Source organism: Hordeum vulgare, chromosome 4H (assembly GCF_904849725.1).
Source record: "Hordeum vulgare subsp. vulgare chromosome 4H, MorexV3_pseudomolecules_assembly, whole genome shotgun sequence".
NCBI lineage: Eukaryota > Viridiplantae > Streptophyta > Magnoliopsida > Poales > Poaceae > Hordeum > Hordeum vulgare.
The window spans coordinates 571,421,984-571,440,942 of NC_058521.1; the positions used below are offsets into that span (position 1 = coordinate 571,421,984).

Consider the following 18,959-nt stretch of genomic DNA (forward strand, 5'->3'; position numbering starts at 1 on the left):
TCATTGGAGAATCCACCGACCGTTCACGTATTGCACTAAGTAGCGCATTGAACTAAAGTTCTCTTCTGTTTGCCAGCACATACACACCCGTTGAAAATTCAAAAAGAACAGGTAAAAGGTAAAAAAATGTTATTTTGGCAAATATTGTACTCCCTCCGTTTTTAAATATAAGTTTTTTTAAAAGTTTTACTAGGGAACAACAAACAAATGTATATACACATATTTTAGAATGTAGATTCACTCGTTTTGCTCCGTACGTAGGCCTTAATAAAATCTTTAAAAAGACTTATATTTAGGAACGGAGAGGGTACTACAGAATGTTTCTAGTGGTTGGAAAGCTTCTCATTCAGCTAAAGAAACCAGGATTTTTTAAAAACTCCCACTACCATTTTTCCGAGATCACTGTTCATACGGTCCATGTGTGTTCATACAGTCAGAGCAGAGTTCCACGAAGAAACAGGCTCAAACATGCCCGATGATATCAGTCAATCAGAATTCAGAGCCCAGAAGGGAAGCTATCCTAACGAGTTGATCTTTCAGCTCATCCAGCCGCCTCGCGCGGTTCTCGAGGCCCCTCCGGAGCGCAGCAACCTCTTCCATCTCGCGGCTGCATCTGGAGATCAACGCCGCACACCGCATCACCACGGACACTCTGGTTTCGCTCCCATGGCGCGCCCCGTCCATCAGCTCAGACGCGAGGCCCGCCATCCGCCCGTCGCGAGGGCCCTCCGCGACCAGCTGCATGATCTTCGCCTTGCACGCGTCGGCATCGGCGCTGACCATGTGGTCACCGGAAACGGCGGGCGGCTGGTTGAGGTCGATGGTCCCCGGCAGGTTTCTCCGGCGAGGACAGCCTTCGTTCGGGGAGTCGTCGAGCCTAGCGCTCTTCCCGCGCACCCGGCGGGCTTCGCGGTCGTACGCTGGAGCGGCCTCCTCGGCGTCACCACCGTACGTGCCGAGCCACACGCGCCGCCGCTGCCGGGTGTCTTCTGCCGCCCGTCTGCCCGACGTCCGGTGGCGTACGCGTATGTAGTTGGTGCTCTTGGCACCGGCTACGCAGCGCCGACTGGAGCCCAAAGCAACTGCTGGAGAAGCCGCCGCCGGAGGAGCCTCATAGTCGTCGTCGCTGTCGTCCTCCTCCTCCTCAAAAACCTGGAACTCTGCCTCGAAATCGTCGTCGGTCGTGGCAGCGTCCCTCCTCCTCCTCCTCCTCCTGCCGGAGGCCGCCCTCTCCGCCGGGAAGTACGCGTCCGGCCAGAGCTGGGCTGCCGTCAGCCGCCGGCGCACCCGGTCGGGGGTGAGGTTGGCGAGGATGGCTCCCCCACACATTTCTTGGCTGATCCTGCCTCCGCTGGTTGCACTTTCTCACCGGAGTCTTTGCTAGCTCTTGCATGCGGGCCGAACTTTGTAGATGGCGAGGTGAGGTGGTTGACCTTTGGGCTGCTTAAACTATGGGCTGTTCGGCTGTTCCCGTTTGCGCTGGTTGCAAATTTTGTGGGCGCCGATAGTTTGTGCTCAGTTCAGTGTCTTGCTTCACGAGGCCTTTGTCTTGCTGATGAATGATGAATGGTCCTATCTATTTTTTTATGACAGTCAATATTTCGTTTATAATATGTTGGAAAATTAGGTAAGATCATGGTTAATTCCAGTAAATAATTCATGACTAGAACTAAAAATAATCTAGTAAACTAGATGAACATCAGAATATGTACATCATTATTTCACACAAAGTAGTAACTACAGGGAGAGACATTAACAGATTACGAATAACATATTGTTTGTTAGTTGTTGTAGGAGCGACGGTGTTGATGACAATGTTAGTGACGATCTGTTGTTGACGGCGATGGAGACGGAGATGAGTATCACCACCCGACTAGGATGGTAAGCGACCCGTGATGACGAATTTGAGCAGTCACACAAAGTGCTGTCCAAAAATCTAATTCGTCCTCTTCCGATGCAGGATCGCAAAGACGAATGGTTTCGGAGGCCTGCTCTCTCGCATGTCCATGCACGCCGGCGTTTGAGATGAGGTAGACTACGGTGACGACATAAATTACGAGATAAGGTAAAACCCTAGGTGTTTTCGGTGTATCTTATCGGCTTGTATGTCGCCCCGTCTAGGCGAGGAGAGCGCGCGTGCGGTCTTCCCTTTTCTCTTGTCAACACCAACTTTTAGTGGTGAGGGAGGTCTAACTTTTACTCAACTAGCGATATGGGACTAAACTTTAGCATCATAACATCATCAATTGCCATTTTATTCATGGTCTCTTTTAAGATTCCAGAATTTATAGATAGGTCAAGCCCATTTATTCTAATTCAATCTTGCTCAAACATATATATGTTTAATTTTCATGAAAACGAAGCACCTTATATTGGGGGAATCTGTTTTTACTTTGTAGTGCCTATTTTACGCAAAGTGTACGTTTAATCCCTAATCTATGAGATGTTTGATCACACACATGATGCACACGCTACTGAGACACTAGCATTAAGACGAGGGCTCCAAATGATCTTTGAAATTGGATGCTCAAGAGTCGAACTTGAATCCGACTGTTTGGAATTGATGGAGGCTTGCAATGGTAATATGGATATTCGAGGACCTACCTCAACATTACTTGGGGACTGCTTTCACTTGGCTCATGGTGTTACATCAACATAATTCAGTTTTTGTCCAAGGGAAGCGAATGGGCTGGCACATTTCTTGCCTAGGACTTGTTATGATTCGAAAACTAGCTTATGTTTTGGGTGGATGTTGCTCCTGAATTGTTATTACCTCTTTTACTTCATCATGTAACTCTCGCACATATAAATAAAAGTGCTAGTAGGCTTTCTTTAAAGAACATTCCTAATATTTTTTTGCATTGACCTGGTATTGACCTTTGACCTCGGTACATCATCATCATGTCGCACACATTGATCTAGGACGAGGCCGGGCATGCAACACAACACACTCTCCCTTGGTCTTGGTTTTCATCTTCTTTTGTCTTTGGACAGGTGTTGTTGGAATGATTCGTCACCGTCGTTATACCCTAGCTCTTCCATGTGTCATACTTATGGCTTGTTGGGTTGCAAAGGGTTTGAAAGGGATTGAAGTGAATTAAATCCCCTTCAAGTCAAATTTCCATTGAATCCCCTTTACACCTCTTCAATCCTCTTCAAGAAAGATTTAACCAAACAAGGCCTTATGCGTTTACACACCCCTTGTCGTTGTACTAGTCGAGTCACGCGTCCCCAAGCCTACTACTTCCCATCGTTCGTTGCGACCGACGAGAACGTAGATGTCGTGCTCCTTAGCCTCCGTCGACAATGTGGTCGTGGTTGGGGTGAGCTCGTCGTGCTATCCCCTCTCACGACGAACTGTTGCATGCCTTGTGTCTCCCTCCTACTCAATGCCACCGCTTGTGGCAGCACCCAGAAGCATGTCCTATCGACCATATCGTAGCTACATGTGCCTCTATGCCCACACTTTACCCCCTAGCTTGCTCCGTAGCAATGTGATGTAGCGCGCTATACTTGTGTCCTCATCGGTGTTCAAATACCGACGAAATCATGTCGGGTGGGTCTGGCCCTTTAGTGGGTTAGGTTGGTGCTTATGAGTTACCCCCTTCGTCCCATAATATAAGAGTTTTTTTAACACTAGTGTAGTCTTAAAACACTCTTATATTATATAACGGAGGGAGTACTCATCAGCGGGGCAAGAGCTTAATTGAAACATTTTACTATTTATAAAATAATTTTAATCCTATTGATGGATCCCACGGTATAGTTTGACCAAGTAAAAGATGAAGGGGTTGACTTGGACTGCCATCTGACAAGTACAATTCTAAAACCGGTGACATGTCAGCTTTATACCACTTCGGTCTAGTTTTGGATGAACCGTGGTTTAGAAATACGAGGGACGAAATGTTTTAAAAAGGATGAGGAATGAAACATGCGCATCGGGTAGACTAAGGGGCCAAAAATATTCCTTTTCTCACTTAAGAAGGGCATGCAACTAGCCTACCACTGAAATACTCCCTCCGTATCTAAATAATTGTAGTCGGAGAAAGTAGAAGTCAGCGGATATGACGTTTCTCATCCCGAGCTCACCTGCCCTCGGATCACTAGTAAAATCCAAAAGAAGTAACGAATTAAGAACCATTTGGTTTTTTATAAATATTGATGAGTGTATCACCAATGTGCAAAATTTCATGATGAAATGACGTTTGTGGAAGTCTGAATAAAAACAAAATCAATACTTCAAAAGGACATTTTTAGCATCTTTTTTGTTTCCTAGACCTCCATAAATGTTATTTCATCACCAAAATTTGCACACGGTAGAACACTCATCCATGTTTGTTGCAAAAAAAAACAGGATTTTTGATTCCTTTACTAGTTTTTTGGATTTACTGTTTACCGAGGTGGCCAGGTGCGTGTGAGTTAGGTATCGTAAGAGCACTTTTGATACTCCCTTCGTCACAGTTTATAAAGCATGCGCGTGTACCTAGGTCGTCAATTTGACTTATATAAAATATATTGTTTAACTAAAAATTACATCATTAAAAAATAGAACATCTAAGGTTTCTAATGATATTTATTTTTTAATATATGCCTCTCATTAAGTTGGTCAAATTGACGACCTAGATACACGTGTCAGACTTATAAACTAAAACGGAGGGAGTACTCAGCTTTTTATTTGAAGTAGTAGTACTCGCAAAAAAGACAAGGTGATGAGAAGAATGAAACAGTGAGCTCCTTTTTCAGCCCTCAACCTGCTTGTCAGCACCCTAGGTTTGCTACCCCTATAACACTAATATCAAATGGGTAAACAATAGCATAATTATAGAATCGAACTGTCCCTGTTTGTAGGTGATCATCATACCAGTGTCTCGTCTCTTCTTTATCTTCTATTCTTAAATAGCTGTAACCCACTAACTATTTTTTCTAAGCATGCAGAGCTTCCACATCAACCAACCATGCATGTCCGGTCAGCTCATTAATCTACCATCCCACTAACTATTTTATCCATGCATGCAACCCTTTGACATCAACAAATTATGCATGGCTGCCATTTCCATCACATCGTAAGTAATTCTCATTACCATTCATGCCATCAACCTAATTATCCATATTTTCATCCTACCACCCCGCTGCAACGCGCGGGTTATCTTCTAGTTTTAACCATGCGTAGGAAATAGTTCGTTTTCGTGGAAGCAACAGAATCTAGTCGTGCACAAAGCCCTTATATTCTGAATGTGCATGTAATTCATAACCAAATCCAAGTATTCTTGTACGGAGGGAAATAATCCTGGGAGAGAAACAAATTCAGAGCTATTGGAATGGCCAAATACTCCTGGGAGTAGTAAGAGTGACACTTCAGGGAACAAACAAAGTGTAGTGAACCAGCAATTTCACAAAAGCTTGTAATGGCCGAAAATAATGAATAATCATCATCAATAGGTCTGAATATTCTTCTATATATGTATCTTAGGATGTGCATTGATATTCTCCGGTGTCCTGATTATGTCCAAACTTGTAGTGATATAGTATGTTTCTGTGCCAGAATCCAACCAGTCCTTATATCTGAAAATTGCAAGAACACATAGGCTCTTTGGATGATAATAATGCTGACACTTCTCTTTCGGTACACCCCCTAAACACATGAACGGTTCAGATTAATCCATATCTCTTCATAAGAAAAGTCATTATGATCATATTGTATGAAACTCTTCACCCCAGGTCATCCATCTTTTTTCTTCTAATTTTAACCCGCAAATAATTGTGTGCGTCGAAAGATTCAAACAAGGCACCTTGTGGTTCAAAGTTTAACGCCATAACCAACCAGCCACTACCAATTGACATTCTTTTCTTCTTTCCACTTTTCTTTTCCCCTTTTTATCTTTTATTTTCCTATTTTTGTTTTTATTTTTTGTTTCCTTGTTTTTATTGTTCCTTTTTTGTTTTCATTTTTATTTTGAGATGTGCATTTTTTTTCAATTTAGTTTGTTGTTTACAAAAATGAATGAACTTTTTAGAAAAATCTTACTTTTTTCAAAATTGGTGAACTTTTTTGAAATTTGAGAACTAATATTTGTTTTTCAATATGAATGATTTTTTTAAATCGGTGAATCTTTTCAAAATGAATGCCTTTTTTTATCAAATTCGGTGATTTCTTTCTAAATTGATGGACTTTTTTTAAAATCGATATTTTTTTTCAAAAATCTAAGAACTTGTTCAAATCCTTGAAGTTTTGCCCAGAATCCGTGTTTTTTTTAATTCATGGTATATTTCAATTTGTGAACATTTTGAAGATGTGCTAATATTTCTTCAAATCCATGAAGTTTTCCAAAAAGATGAACCGTTTGCCAAAGGTCAAATATGTCCAGGGCTAACTTGTTGTCTAGGTCAACCATGAAGAAATTATTTTTGGTCGAACCACGAAGGAATATGCTCTTGACGAGCGGCAGCTGAATAGCGTGCGAGCAATGCGCCCGCTGAATAGCGCAACAAGCGCTGACTAGTACTCCTAGTTCCCATTGTACAGGGAGTAGCGTTACACAACCCGGGGCACACACACCCTTGGGCTTGGCTCATTATTTCTTTTTCTTTTTTAACCTTCAAAAAAATAGGTGCATTAAGTAGGATTCAAATTATGGACCTCCTGGATTACTTCCACCCGCTATAACTTTGAACTGTGAACTTTTTCTCAAATTTGTGTATCTATCCAGTTTCTCAAACCATTTTTTAGCTTTTTTGGTGAACTTTTTTCTTTGACAATCAGCGAAATCTATATCTAATAATAAAGCGGCTATTGCTTCCGTCGGAAAACCCACCACAACATTTTTATAAAAAAGCCCCTGTAATTTTTGTTATTCAACCCGTGCTCCATCATTTATCTGCAACGCAAATCAAATCAACGCGACAGCTACAACGGCTTGGGATGATGCGTCTGTTCGATGCAGAACAACGGCGGCGCGCGGATAAGGCGCGACGGAGCGAAGTACTTGTAGGTGGAGGCGGGCCTCCATGGCTCACACTGGGAACTCCGAGGTTTTGGTGCGGCAACGACGACTCCTTATGGCCAGATAGAGGCGCCTAACCCTTGCTCCCCTCATCGTATCCCCTCCTCCGGCAGGAACTCGTCATAAGGTGAGATCCCCTCCCCATGCTTCCAACCGTGTGCCAAGCACCGGCAAGAAATTTTGTTTTGTGGGAATTTGTTTGATGATGAATGAATATATTGAATGTAAGATTGCATTGTTGTAGGGAGAGAGAATGGAACATCACCTTCAGTTTGTCATCTGATCCCACGTTCTCTACCCCATGAGTGAAATAAGATAACAGTCCATCGATCAATTCACGTAGCCTCTTTGTTTTGCTTTGCTTGTCCCACTCAATTTCTCATCATGATGGAATTAACAATGGACGGGTTGATTTCTCAATAAAATAGGATAGGATTGACTACATTAGTTAGTTAGCTTATTATTTTAATAAATTAAAATGATTATAGAAAGATTAAAAACGTGTGATATTTTTTCTCCCGTTGCAACGCACGGACCCTTTTGCTATGTTCATAAAATCGCGTACTTGGGCTTGCCACATGCGGACAAAAAAAATCTCACACACAGGCTGGTCAAACACGCGTGCGTAGCCGTGAGCGGGAGCTCCTATCTGCCGCTCTTTGCGGCAGAGGTGCAGCGGAACGCACAGGCTAGCGCCCAATGTAGAGCAAGCGAGCGGCTGTAGTACATTATTTTAGGGCGGCTGCTACAAATCAACCGACAAATCAGCCGGTAAACGTGAGAATGGTTATTAAAAAATCGGATGTAACGGTTCGGTTCTTACTTTGGGTTTGATTGGTTTAGGTTTTATTGGGTTGAGATTTTTTTAGTTTGGTTTTGGTTTTGGTATATGGAGAAACCAGTTTGGGTATGGTTGGTTATGGGTTTAAACGGTTTGGTTATTAGCGGTTATAAACTATGGGTCCAAACCGGTTTTAGGCATTGGTTATATGCAATAATCAACTACGACCGAGAACGAGTATCTTTGATCCGCGTGCATGCTGTAATGCACTATGTAATTATGTATTATGGGGAAACAACAAATGAAAATCGGAAGTGTTTTCTTATGCTTTCGCTAAGCAATTTGGTTTTAAATACACTTGTTACTAAGCTTATCAGCCATGGGCATGTTCTTTTTGCCTTTTATTGTGTGTTGACTGTATCTCAAGGATTACTTTGTTTCTAATCTGTTGTAGATGCACTTATGCCTTTTTTATCTTATTTGTTTCTTAACATGTTAATTTATGCAATCATATGTACATTAAAGAAAACTCATGGTTATGTACTGGGTTTAAATTCATGGTTATGTTTTGGGTTTAAATTGGTTTAGGTGGAAAAAATGGTGGGTTTGGTTTTGGTTGGGCTAAAAATGACACTAAATGGGTATGGTTCAGGTATGGTTTTGAGAGATAAATGAATGAGTATGGTTCAAGTATGGTTCAAATATGAAACTATTCTCAGGTTTATCAGCTGGGTCTCCAGGCGTCTGATCTGTTTTATCCCAGCCCTTAAACAAAAGTCAACGCACACACGCCATCCTTCTCCTCCGCATCAGCTACCTTTGCTTTGATTCACGCCTAGGCCACCGCTGCAAAGCAGCGTGTTGCAACACCGGAGCCGCCGCTAGCCGTGCATCGCAGCTTTGAGAGCCGCCGGCGAGCGCTCAAACGCAGTGCTGGAGCCGCCGTCGAGACCTCCATTGGAGCACTTCGAGCAGCCGACGAGAGATCTATTGGAGCACCGAACTGCTGCACTACAACTGCGAGCCCGCCGATGAGACCAGGAGCCGCGGCGAGAGCTCCCCGGAGCACCGAGCACAACACTGTAGCTTCGAGAGCGCCAACGAGATCCATTAGAACACCGAGCTACTGCACTACAACTTTGAGCCCGTTGACGAGACCGGGAACTGCATCGAGAGCTCCACCGAAGCATCGAGCATAGCAGTGCAGCTTCAAGAGCGTCGGCGGGATCCATTGGAGCACCTAGAGCTGCAGCTTCGACAAACTGACGACGGCAACGCAACATTGAGAGCCGCCAGCGAGAGCTCCATTGCAGCACCGCAGCGAGCGAGCTTGACGAGGTTGCGCATCGCTTGTGCTGCACTCACAGCGCCGGCGACCTCCATTGGAGCACCGAGCGCTGCATTGTAGCTTTGACAGACGTCGGCGAGCGCTGCAACGCAGCAACAGGCGCGCCGGCGAGAACTCCATTGCAGCATCGCCGTCGACGAGAGCGCCATTGCTGCATCGTCGCCAAGGAGGTCCACGGGTCACTTCGCCGCTTGTGCTTCACTGCATCTTCGTTGTCGTTGCATGATCCACACACACGCAATCCACTTTGGCGATGAGCGGTGCTCGCCTCCATCCTGCCCGTGTTGCGCCACTTTCATGCTACTGCGTGCACTGGCTCCTTCTCTCGTGTGTGACGACAAAGGAAAGGGGAAAGGAAAACACAGCAGTGTGGTCGCGAGATAAGTTTGGATGCGGTCGCGAGCGGTGTGTGGGGTTGGACACGTGTCGTGAGATGCAGTCGATTTACACGGCGTGAAAATCAGACGCCTGATTTAAAACATTTTCCTTATTTTAGGAATAAAAAAACAGATTGTTCCATGCATGGATCGTACCAATGACCTCCCGATAAAGAAATCGACCTGCCGACTAGTTGGACTAGCATGCAATGTTGTCCATTACTCAGCCGAAAACCTTAATGATAAAATAGAATGCAGATTTGATCATTTTTAAATTTTCAAAGGCATAACATTTTTTAACAAAAACATGAATGCTACATGAAATGCGAACAATTTTCATATTTGTGAACGAAAATTAAAACAAAATAAAACAGAGAACATGAATATTTTTCTAAAATCAAACATTTTTTGTCAGCAGGAACACTTTTTAGAATACCAAGATTTGTTTGAAACGTGAACTTTTTTTGTAATCCAGAAAACAATTGAGAACGCATATATTATTGTCAAAACAGGGACATTTTGTGCAATTCAAAAACAAAATTTAAAATTTGAAAACCAAAACATTTTTCAAATTGTGAACAAAATTTAAAACATGAATAAGTTTCAAATTCGTGAAAAATTTGTAAAACCGTGAATATTTTTCAAATATGTGAACAAATATTGAAACTGCAAACATTTTTCAAATTGTGAACACATTTTGAAACTTGAATAAATTTCAAATCCATGAACAAAATTACAAAATTGTGAACATTTTGGAATTGTGAACAAAGTTGTAAAATTGTGAACATCTTTGAATTATGAACAAATCAAGAAACATGAATAGATTTCAAATTCATGAACATTTTTCGAATCTGCAAACAATTTTGTAACCGCGAACATTTTCCGAAATGTGAGCAATTTTGAAACACGAAAAAAAAATCATATTCGTGATTTTTTTTAAAAATTGCAAACATTTTTTGAATTATGAACAAAATATTAAACATAAACAAATTTCAAATTCTTGAACAAAATTATAAATTTGTGAACAAATTTTGAAACTACACACATTTTTGAATAGTGAACAAATGTTGAAACATGAAGAAATTTGAAATTTGTGAACAAATTTTGAAACCATAAACATTTTTTGAATTGTCAGCAATTTTTGAAACTATGATTTTTTGAATTTTGAACAAATTTTGAAACCGTGAACATTTCCCGAATTGTGCACAAATTTTGAAACCATGAACATTTTTCAAATCGTGAATAAATTTTGAAACCTGGAACATTTTTCGAATTATGCACAAATTTTGATGCTGTGAACATTTCTTGAATTGTGCACAACTTGTAAATTAATTTTAAAAACTAGAAACATAAGAAAAAAGTAGAAATAAAAACAAAAGGAACTGAAAATAGATTATTTTGCGAAATTTAAAACAAATTTTGGAAAATGTGGGTTTTTAATTTCTAATCATATTTTGAAAAAGTGAAGAAAGTAAAAGAAGAAAGTAAAAAAAATGAGAAAGTTAAAACAAAAACAAAAAGTTAAATAAAACCGGGAAAAGCCGACCGGAAACAGGAAAACCCCGACCGTCCGCCGCACTGTAAGTGGCCGGCCCAAGTCTCGGCGGCCGTGTGCGAAGCCCTGACTATTCGCCACAGAGAGCGTTGAATAAGGTTTTCCGCCGTGAGTTGCTGGCGGTTGGTGAGACAGGTCGTGAGCGTGACGTGTATGTGAGGGAGCCTTGTGATTTGTTTTTTCTTTTCACTAGTAAATGTGCACGTGCAACGCATGTCTAAACTAATATTACAATCATATGTGAAAACACATTTCGTTTGGTATAATTAGTACCCTTAACCTGAACATATGCAAATACCGTACACCCATTTTTGAAATTATGTATAATTAAAGACATTCATATGCCCAAATCTGATATTAGAAACAGTATTGATCAGTTTTAGAACTTACATATACACCTAAATAAAACAAGCATTCTGATATGACATTAATTTCCAAAGCAACAGGGGAAGAATTCTTAACTCTCGAGATTGAAGGCTCTGTTGTATTTTCAGGGATGTGACTGCAAACTTGTTTAGTCATTAATCCACAATACATGCATTTCTACTGTAAAATGATTCCCCTTAGGGTACACCTGTGTAGCTAACATGTATGTCTACATCACATTATTATTAATCAATAATCACTAACTTCTCTAACCTACTCTTCATTTCTCATTAGAACATGACACATATGCAGGAGCAGAGAAGGAAACCGAGATGTTTATCAAACCGGTGGCGAAGAAGATGACAATGACTCAAAGAAGCACCTACAATGGCAGTCATATGGCTGAGCTTGAGCATCACCAATATCATACACCCCTCAAACATTAATAAAAGCCTTGGTCATTATTTTTCCTCCAACCAACAGGTTAGCCCCACTTACCTTCCCTGCCTAAACCAAGGTAGACGTCAAACATAGTAGCATAAAAAAACCCAAACTTCACAAGGGCAGGTTGCATACTTCGTAAACTCATGATATCATGATAGTGAAAGCTTATTTTACTGCTAACATGAAGTCAGTCACCCTATGCCTTTTGAAAATGCTTTTCAATGTACCCAGTCATTATGTGCTTTGTCTGTAATACCAATTTATCAGTCCAAATAAAACAAATAATTTAAAATATATGGGTGGCATATCAAGAACAAGTACTTGCTGGAAGAGATACGTAACATGCCCAATTCTACATGTGAGCCGCTAGATAGAATCAAGTGCAAACAAGATTTGTAGGTAATAACATCTATAATAATTTGGTGGAGAAAATCAAGCCATCATAATCCCATTGACATCTTAAAACTTGCATCAAAATTGAAACATAGTACAAATATCATTTTGAAAACGAACATCCTAAAATCCAGAAAATACATTGATCCAATGGATAAATCAAACACAGAGAATCGCTCATTATTCTTATTAATGAGTAAAGATAAGAACAAACTCACTCACAAACTGGTAATTATAATGCTACCGAATATCAGAAAACAAGACAAACAACGAAACATGATTCCATCAATAGCCCCTTCTCCTTACTTGTGAATCATGCCTATGTCTGAAGTAGAAGAACATCGATACCTTTTGAGTCGTATAAAACAGAGCTAATTACTAAAGCTTATAAAGTAAGGATCAAAGGTCAATGCACGTCTTGACTACTATGAAATGTGCATATCCAAAAGAAAACTTTGGAGTCTGACTTCAAGAAATAGGATACCTGAATAAAGCAATAACAGTGATGGCAAAAAACAAAAGAAATAGTTAAAACCCAAATACGTCAAGCTAACACTTGTGTCCCTGACAATTATGAATAGGACACCTTTGTCCCCTATGAAGAAACAAGTCAGACCTACATATATATGTCCAATTTTCATAGATCACCAGAGCAAAACAAACAAAATGAAAGACTAATGTACTTCTGAAATCATCATGTTGCAAAAATATTAGTACAACCTCATAGCAGTGTTGGAAATATGCCCTAGAGGCAATAATAAAATGGTTATTATCATATTTCCTTGTTCATGATAATCGTCTATTGTTCATGCTATAATTGTATTAACAGGAAACAGTAATACATGTGTGAATAAATAGATCACAATGTGTCCCTAGCAAGCCTCTAGTTGGCTAGCTCGTTAGTCAATAAATGATCATGGTTTCCTGGTCATGGGCATTAGATGTCATTGATAACGGGATCACATCATTGGGAGAATGATGTGATGGACAAGACCCAATCCTAAGCATAGCACTAGATCGTATTGTTCGTATGCTAAAGCTTTTCTAATGTCAAGTGTCTTTTTCCTTCGACCATGAGATTGTGCAACTCCCGGATACCGTAGGAGTGCTTTGGGTGTATCAAACGTCACAAAGTAACTGGGTGACTATAAAGGTGCACTACGGGTATCTCTAAAAGTGTCTGTTGGGTTGGTACGAATCGAGATCGGGATTTGTCACTCCGTGTGACGGAGAGGTATCTCTGGGCCCACTCGGTAGAACATCATCATGAGCTCAATGTGACTAAGGAGTTAGTCACATGATGACGTACTACGCCACGAGTAAAGAGACTTACCGGTAACGAGATTGAACAAGGTATAGGTATACCGACGATCGAATCTCAGGCAAGTTCTATACCGACAGACAAAGGGAATTGTATACGGGATTGATTGAATCCTTGGCATCGTGGTTCATCCGATGAGATCATCATGGAGCAAGTGGGAGACACCATGGGTACCCAGACCCCACTGATGGTTATTGGCCGGAGAGGTGTCTCGGTCATGTCTGCCTGTCTCCCGAACCCGTAGCGTCTACACACTTAAGGTTCGATGACGCTAGGGTTATAGGGAATTGTTATACGAGGTTATCGAAAGTTGTTCGGAGTCCCGGATGAGATCCCGGACGTCATAAGGAGCTCCGGAGGTAAAGATTGATATATAGGACGGATGGTTTCGGACACCGGAAGTGTTTCGGGCTTCACCGGTAACGTACCGGGACCACCGGGACCACCGGAGGTGGCCCCGGGGGTCCACCGAAAGGGGGCAACGACCCCGGGAGGCTAGATGGGCCAAGTGGGGAAGGGAACCAGCCCCTAGGTGGGCTGGTGCGCCCCCACTCAGCCCATGGCGCAGGAAGAGGGGAGAGGGGGGGAACCCTAGCGCAGGTGGGCCTAAGGCCCACGAGAGGGGTGCGCCACCCCTCCTCCCTGCCCTGGCCGCCGCCCCCTCTCCCATCTGGGGCTGCCGCACCACCTAGGGAGGGAACCCTAGGGGTGGCGCATCCCCTCCCCTCCTCCTATAAATAGTGGGGGTTTTGGGGCTGTTGGAGATAGACTTTTCCCTCTCCCTCGGCGCAGCCCTGCCCTTCTTTCTCCTCCTCTCTGACGGTGCTTGGCGAAGCCCTGCCGGGAGACCTCGTCTCTCCATCGACACCACGCCGCCGTGCTGCTGGAGTTCTTTCCCAACCTCTCCCTCCTCCTTGCTGGATCAAGGTGCGGGAGACGTCACCGGGCTGCACGTGTGTTGAACGCGGAGGTGCCGTAGTTCGGCACTAGATCGGAATCACACCGCGATCTGAATCACCGCGAGTACGACTCCATCAACCGCGTTCTAGTAACGCTTCCGCTTAGCGATCTTCAAAGGTATGAAGATGCACTCATCCCTCTCTCGTTGCTGGTCTCTCCATAGGAAGATCTGAATATGCGTAGGAATTTTTTTGAATTTATGCTACGTAACCCAACAAGCAGATGGTAACACATAGAAAAATGTTTATTACCTTTTGTTTCATGTCCTTGCTAATGCCTTTGCCATTTCAAAAATCTTCATCCAGCCTCCATTTGACTGTATATTACCATATTATAAGTTTGCAAGTTAGGTCTCAAAAGGTCAGCGAGCCAATAGTTTCTTCTAGTCAAGTTTTTTGTTGGATATCCTATGTCGCAGTTCACGCCCAAGTCCAGTAATGGATTTACATTGTCCATCCTATAATACTGACATATGTACATGAAGTAGTTCATGTCTTGCTATCTTGTAATTTGAATCTATTAAGTAGGATTAGTTCTCACTTTAATCTAAAAATTAGTGCATCTATCGTCATGTAATATGAAATTCACTGAGAGGAAGCGTCGGCATCAGTATATTACTGTGGGCGTGTGACGGACCCTGCCCGCCAGGCAACAACTCGCGCCAGCGACGGTTCTGCGCAACGCGAGCCCGTGCGTCAGCGCCGCTGCACCAAGTGCTCTCCACGCGCCTATGCCAAGTGTCGTGTCGATAAGAAGCAGGAGCCCTGCCGTCGCCGTCCTTGGGGTTGTCCCTAGCTTCGCGTCAAGGCGCCCTCCGGTGGCATCGCCAAGCGCCCTGCCGATAGGAATCAGGTGCCCCACCTTCGCTCTCCTTGGGGATGGCCCTAGCTTCGCCCCGGGGCGCTCTCCGACGGCGGCGAGATTTTGGGGGAAGGTAGGAAACGGGAGGAGTGGCGTCTAGGGTTCTCCCCCAAGACGCATGGAGGCGAGGTGGAGGTTGTGATTGCGTCGATGAAGCGTTGTAAGCGGACGCGTGTGGAATATTCCTCCGCGGGTGGAATGTGTTCAGTCCTATTAAATTGCTAATTGCACACATAGGTCGGATTAGATTAATTGTATGTATTAGATTTTATTTGGTGGGGCTAATCTAACGATGGTAATTAGGGTGGGTACATTTGCGGGGTGGCTTTAGAAAGTTCTAGTTTGCTTGTTTAATAGTAGTATAGATTGTTTGGTTTCCTACCGAATCAATCTATTTTGTTTGAAAATAAAAGATTGTATTAATCAAGGAAGATTATTACAATCCTGATGGCATAAGGTGCCAATTTCATCACATACATGATGAAGCCAAACGATGGTACGATGTTCAGAAATACCCAACTAGGCAAATTGCAACAACCCACATGTGATGCATCGTATGTTTGTGTCATGTTCATGAGTTTGCCATGTTGGATGCGCATGTTCGTCTTTTGTTAGACTTTGCATCAAGCATAATTTGCCAATCATTGCCATTTGTACCATTTTTCTTTTGTGATGATGTGTGCCATCTTCTTCTCCCCTTCCGTTTTTCATTTGATCAAGTTTGAGTCATTTTCCACAAAGTTCTAAAAACCTCATGCTAAGTTTTCAATTATTTCTCTATTTGAATCCCATTGTAGGTGGCAATTTTACTTCTTCTAAAATTACCATACAAATGTTTATAAAACACATAAAATACGTAGGTCCATTCGATGGATGTCGAGAGGCAACATCCTCTCAAAGAGAGCCATCTAGCACCCAGAGACCCTCTATTGTCACATGGTCTATTTTTATATATTATTGAAATGACACCAACTTTTTCAAGCAGGTGGTCAAGTTCATAGTAGGCATTCATGCTTACTTTGAACGACTTTCAACACCGTATGCAAGTTGTGGGACGTCCAATCATTTATCGGCCTTTTTACCGACAAAACTTGTCAAAAATACAAACGACTTGGCATAGTGCTTGAATTGGTTATACACGGCTAGGAAAATAACCAGGGCCATTAAAAGGATGTCGAGAAACAACATGCTTTCACACGGGGCCTTCTGAACTACCCGAACACACTCCGTTCAAACATGGTCTAATTTTCAACATCTTTGAAATGATACAAACTTTTACAACTAGGTGGGCATGTCCATGATTGGTATCCATGTCGGATTCGAATGATTTCTCACAACATATGCAAGTTGCGACACGCTTGACCATTTATCGAGTTTTTTACCAAGAAAATTCTAGAAAACAAAAAACTTGTCAAAAAAAGACAACCTCGCATGGTGACTTAAATTGGTCATACAAAGCTAGGAAAAAGGGGTCATTTCGAATATGTAAAAAACAACGAACTCTCACATAAAGCCTTCTCGCCTACCCGTACACCTTCCGTTGAACATCGCGTTTTTATGGATGTCCTTGAAAAGAACCCAACTTTTTCCATCAGGTGGGCATGCCCATTGTAGGCATGCAAGCCAGGTTTGAACGACTTTTGACATTGTATGTAAGTTGCGACATGTTTGACCATTTATTCGCCGTCTTTATCAAAAAAGGTAGAAAATGCAAAACTTGTGAAAAACCCAAAAACTTGGCATGGTGCCTTAAATTGGTCCAAGGCGATGAAATTTTTTGGGCCATTTAACGGATGTCAAAAAATATATGCTCTCAAATAGAGCCATCTGTCCTCGTTGAAATGACCCCCGAGTTTTTCCTCCAAATGGGCATCCCCAGGGTAGACATCCATATGCCATGTTTGAAAGACATCCGACACCATATCCATGTTCCGACACATATGAGCATTTGTCAGCCTTTTTTCATCAAGAAAACTTCAAAAAATGTAAAACTTATCGAAAACACAAATAACTTCATATGATGACTTGAATTTATGTTTCAAGGATGTCGAGAAACAATGTGCTCTTACACAGAGTCTTCTGGCCTTTTGGCCTACCACGACGCCCTTCATTGAACATGGGCTATTTTTAGACATTATTTAAATGACCCCAACTTTTGAGAGCGGGTGGCCATGTCCATGGTAGGCATCCATTTCAGTTTTCAACAATTTCTGATACCGTATGCAAGTTGCGACAAGTATGATCATTGATCGCCTTTTGTGAAAGAGAAAACTTCAGAGAATGCAAAATTTATATAAACCAAAACAACTTGTCATGGTGCCTTGAATTGGTCGTACATGCCAATGAAAAGAATTGTGGTCACTTGACGGATGTCAAGAAACAATAAATCCTCAAACGGAGCTTCCTGACCAACTTGACACCCTACGTTGAACATGTTTTTTTGACACATTCTTACAATGACCCCAACTTTTGTAAGCATGCAGACATGTCAATGATAGACATACATGCCAGATCGGAAAGAAATATTATTTCAAATCATAATTTAAATAGATATTTAAAATGTTAGTTTTAAGTTTTTGCATCATTAATAAATACAAAGGGACACAAATATTTGAGAAAAAGAATTTAAAATCATAATCTAAAACAGTTACCTAAAACCATTACTTTGTATTCCAAACAATTTTGCAAATTTGTAAACAATTTTTAAAAATAAAAATAAAGTTCAGAAGAAGAAAAGTGAATTAACAGAAAAAGAGAAGACAAAATAGAAAAGAAAAAAAAAATGCTTAGGAAACTAGGCGAGCTCCCATTAGGCGCCTGTTAGGCCACTCAAGCGCTCGTGGATTTGAAAAAGGTTCATCCCTTTTTTTAAATGTTCACGGTTTTGGGAACCTCACCATGCTAAGCTGTTTTTGAAAAACAATTCATCAATTTTATCAAAATTCATCCTATGTGAAAATAATTCATCAATTTTGAAAAATTTCATGTATTTTGAAAATAAATCACGCATTTGAAAAAAAGTTCAGACATTTGAAAAAAATCACGGATTTTCTAAAGAAAGTTTAAGGATTAAAAAATTTCACATTTTTTTGAATTTCAGAAAATTTAAGATTTAAAAATTTCACGAATTAGAGAAAAAAAACTCGACCATAAAAGGGAAAACCATTGTGTTTTAGAAATGAGAGTGGTGGCAGACCTTTAATTATCACATACTTTTGTGGCTGTTAGTTACCTTGGCATGTTTGTTGCATCTTTTTTAAACTTAAAAAAAGGTGAAACTTTAAGTGAAAAGAAGAAAGATAAACATACGGGCCTATATGTACATACATATCGATAAATGGCCCACCATATGTACAAAAATGATTTAAAGGTCCATATTACCTTTAATATATTTTGTAGCAGGGTGTACCGAAGTGGAGCTCTAATCCTGATATGGTATACCTTGAATTAAATGGGGGTATGCAGAGGGAAAACCATATTCATCGTTCTATGCGAAGAAGTGTCGGGCCTTCGCACAGAGCGGGAGGGGATATGAGCTGGCCGGCTGCAGCC

The 18,959-nt window shown here is 41.6% G+C and overlaps 1 protein-coding gene across 1 annotated transcript; it reads right to left on the reverse strand.

Moving 5' to 3' along the window:
- Positions 1-274: 274 nt before the first annotated feature.
- Positions 275-1,526, reverse strand: LOC123447124 (ethylene-responsive transcription factor 1-like). Its single transcript, XM_045123693.1, has one exon. It carries the CDS (start codon positions 1,327-1,329, stop codon positions 490-492), a length of 840 nt encoding a protein of 279 aa, XP_044979628.1. The 5' UTR covers positions 1,330-1,526; the 3' UTR covers positions 275-489.
- Positions 1,527-18,959: the final 17,433 nt, after the last annotated feature.

Excerpts from the sequence above, each read along its gene's own strand:
- LOC123447124 (XM_045123693.1), bottom strand. The coding sequence starts at position 1,329 with ATGTGTGGGGGAGCCATCCTCGCCAACCTCACCCCCGACCGGGTGCGC.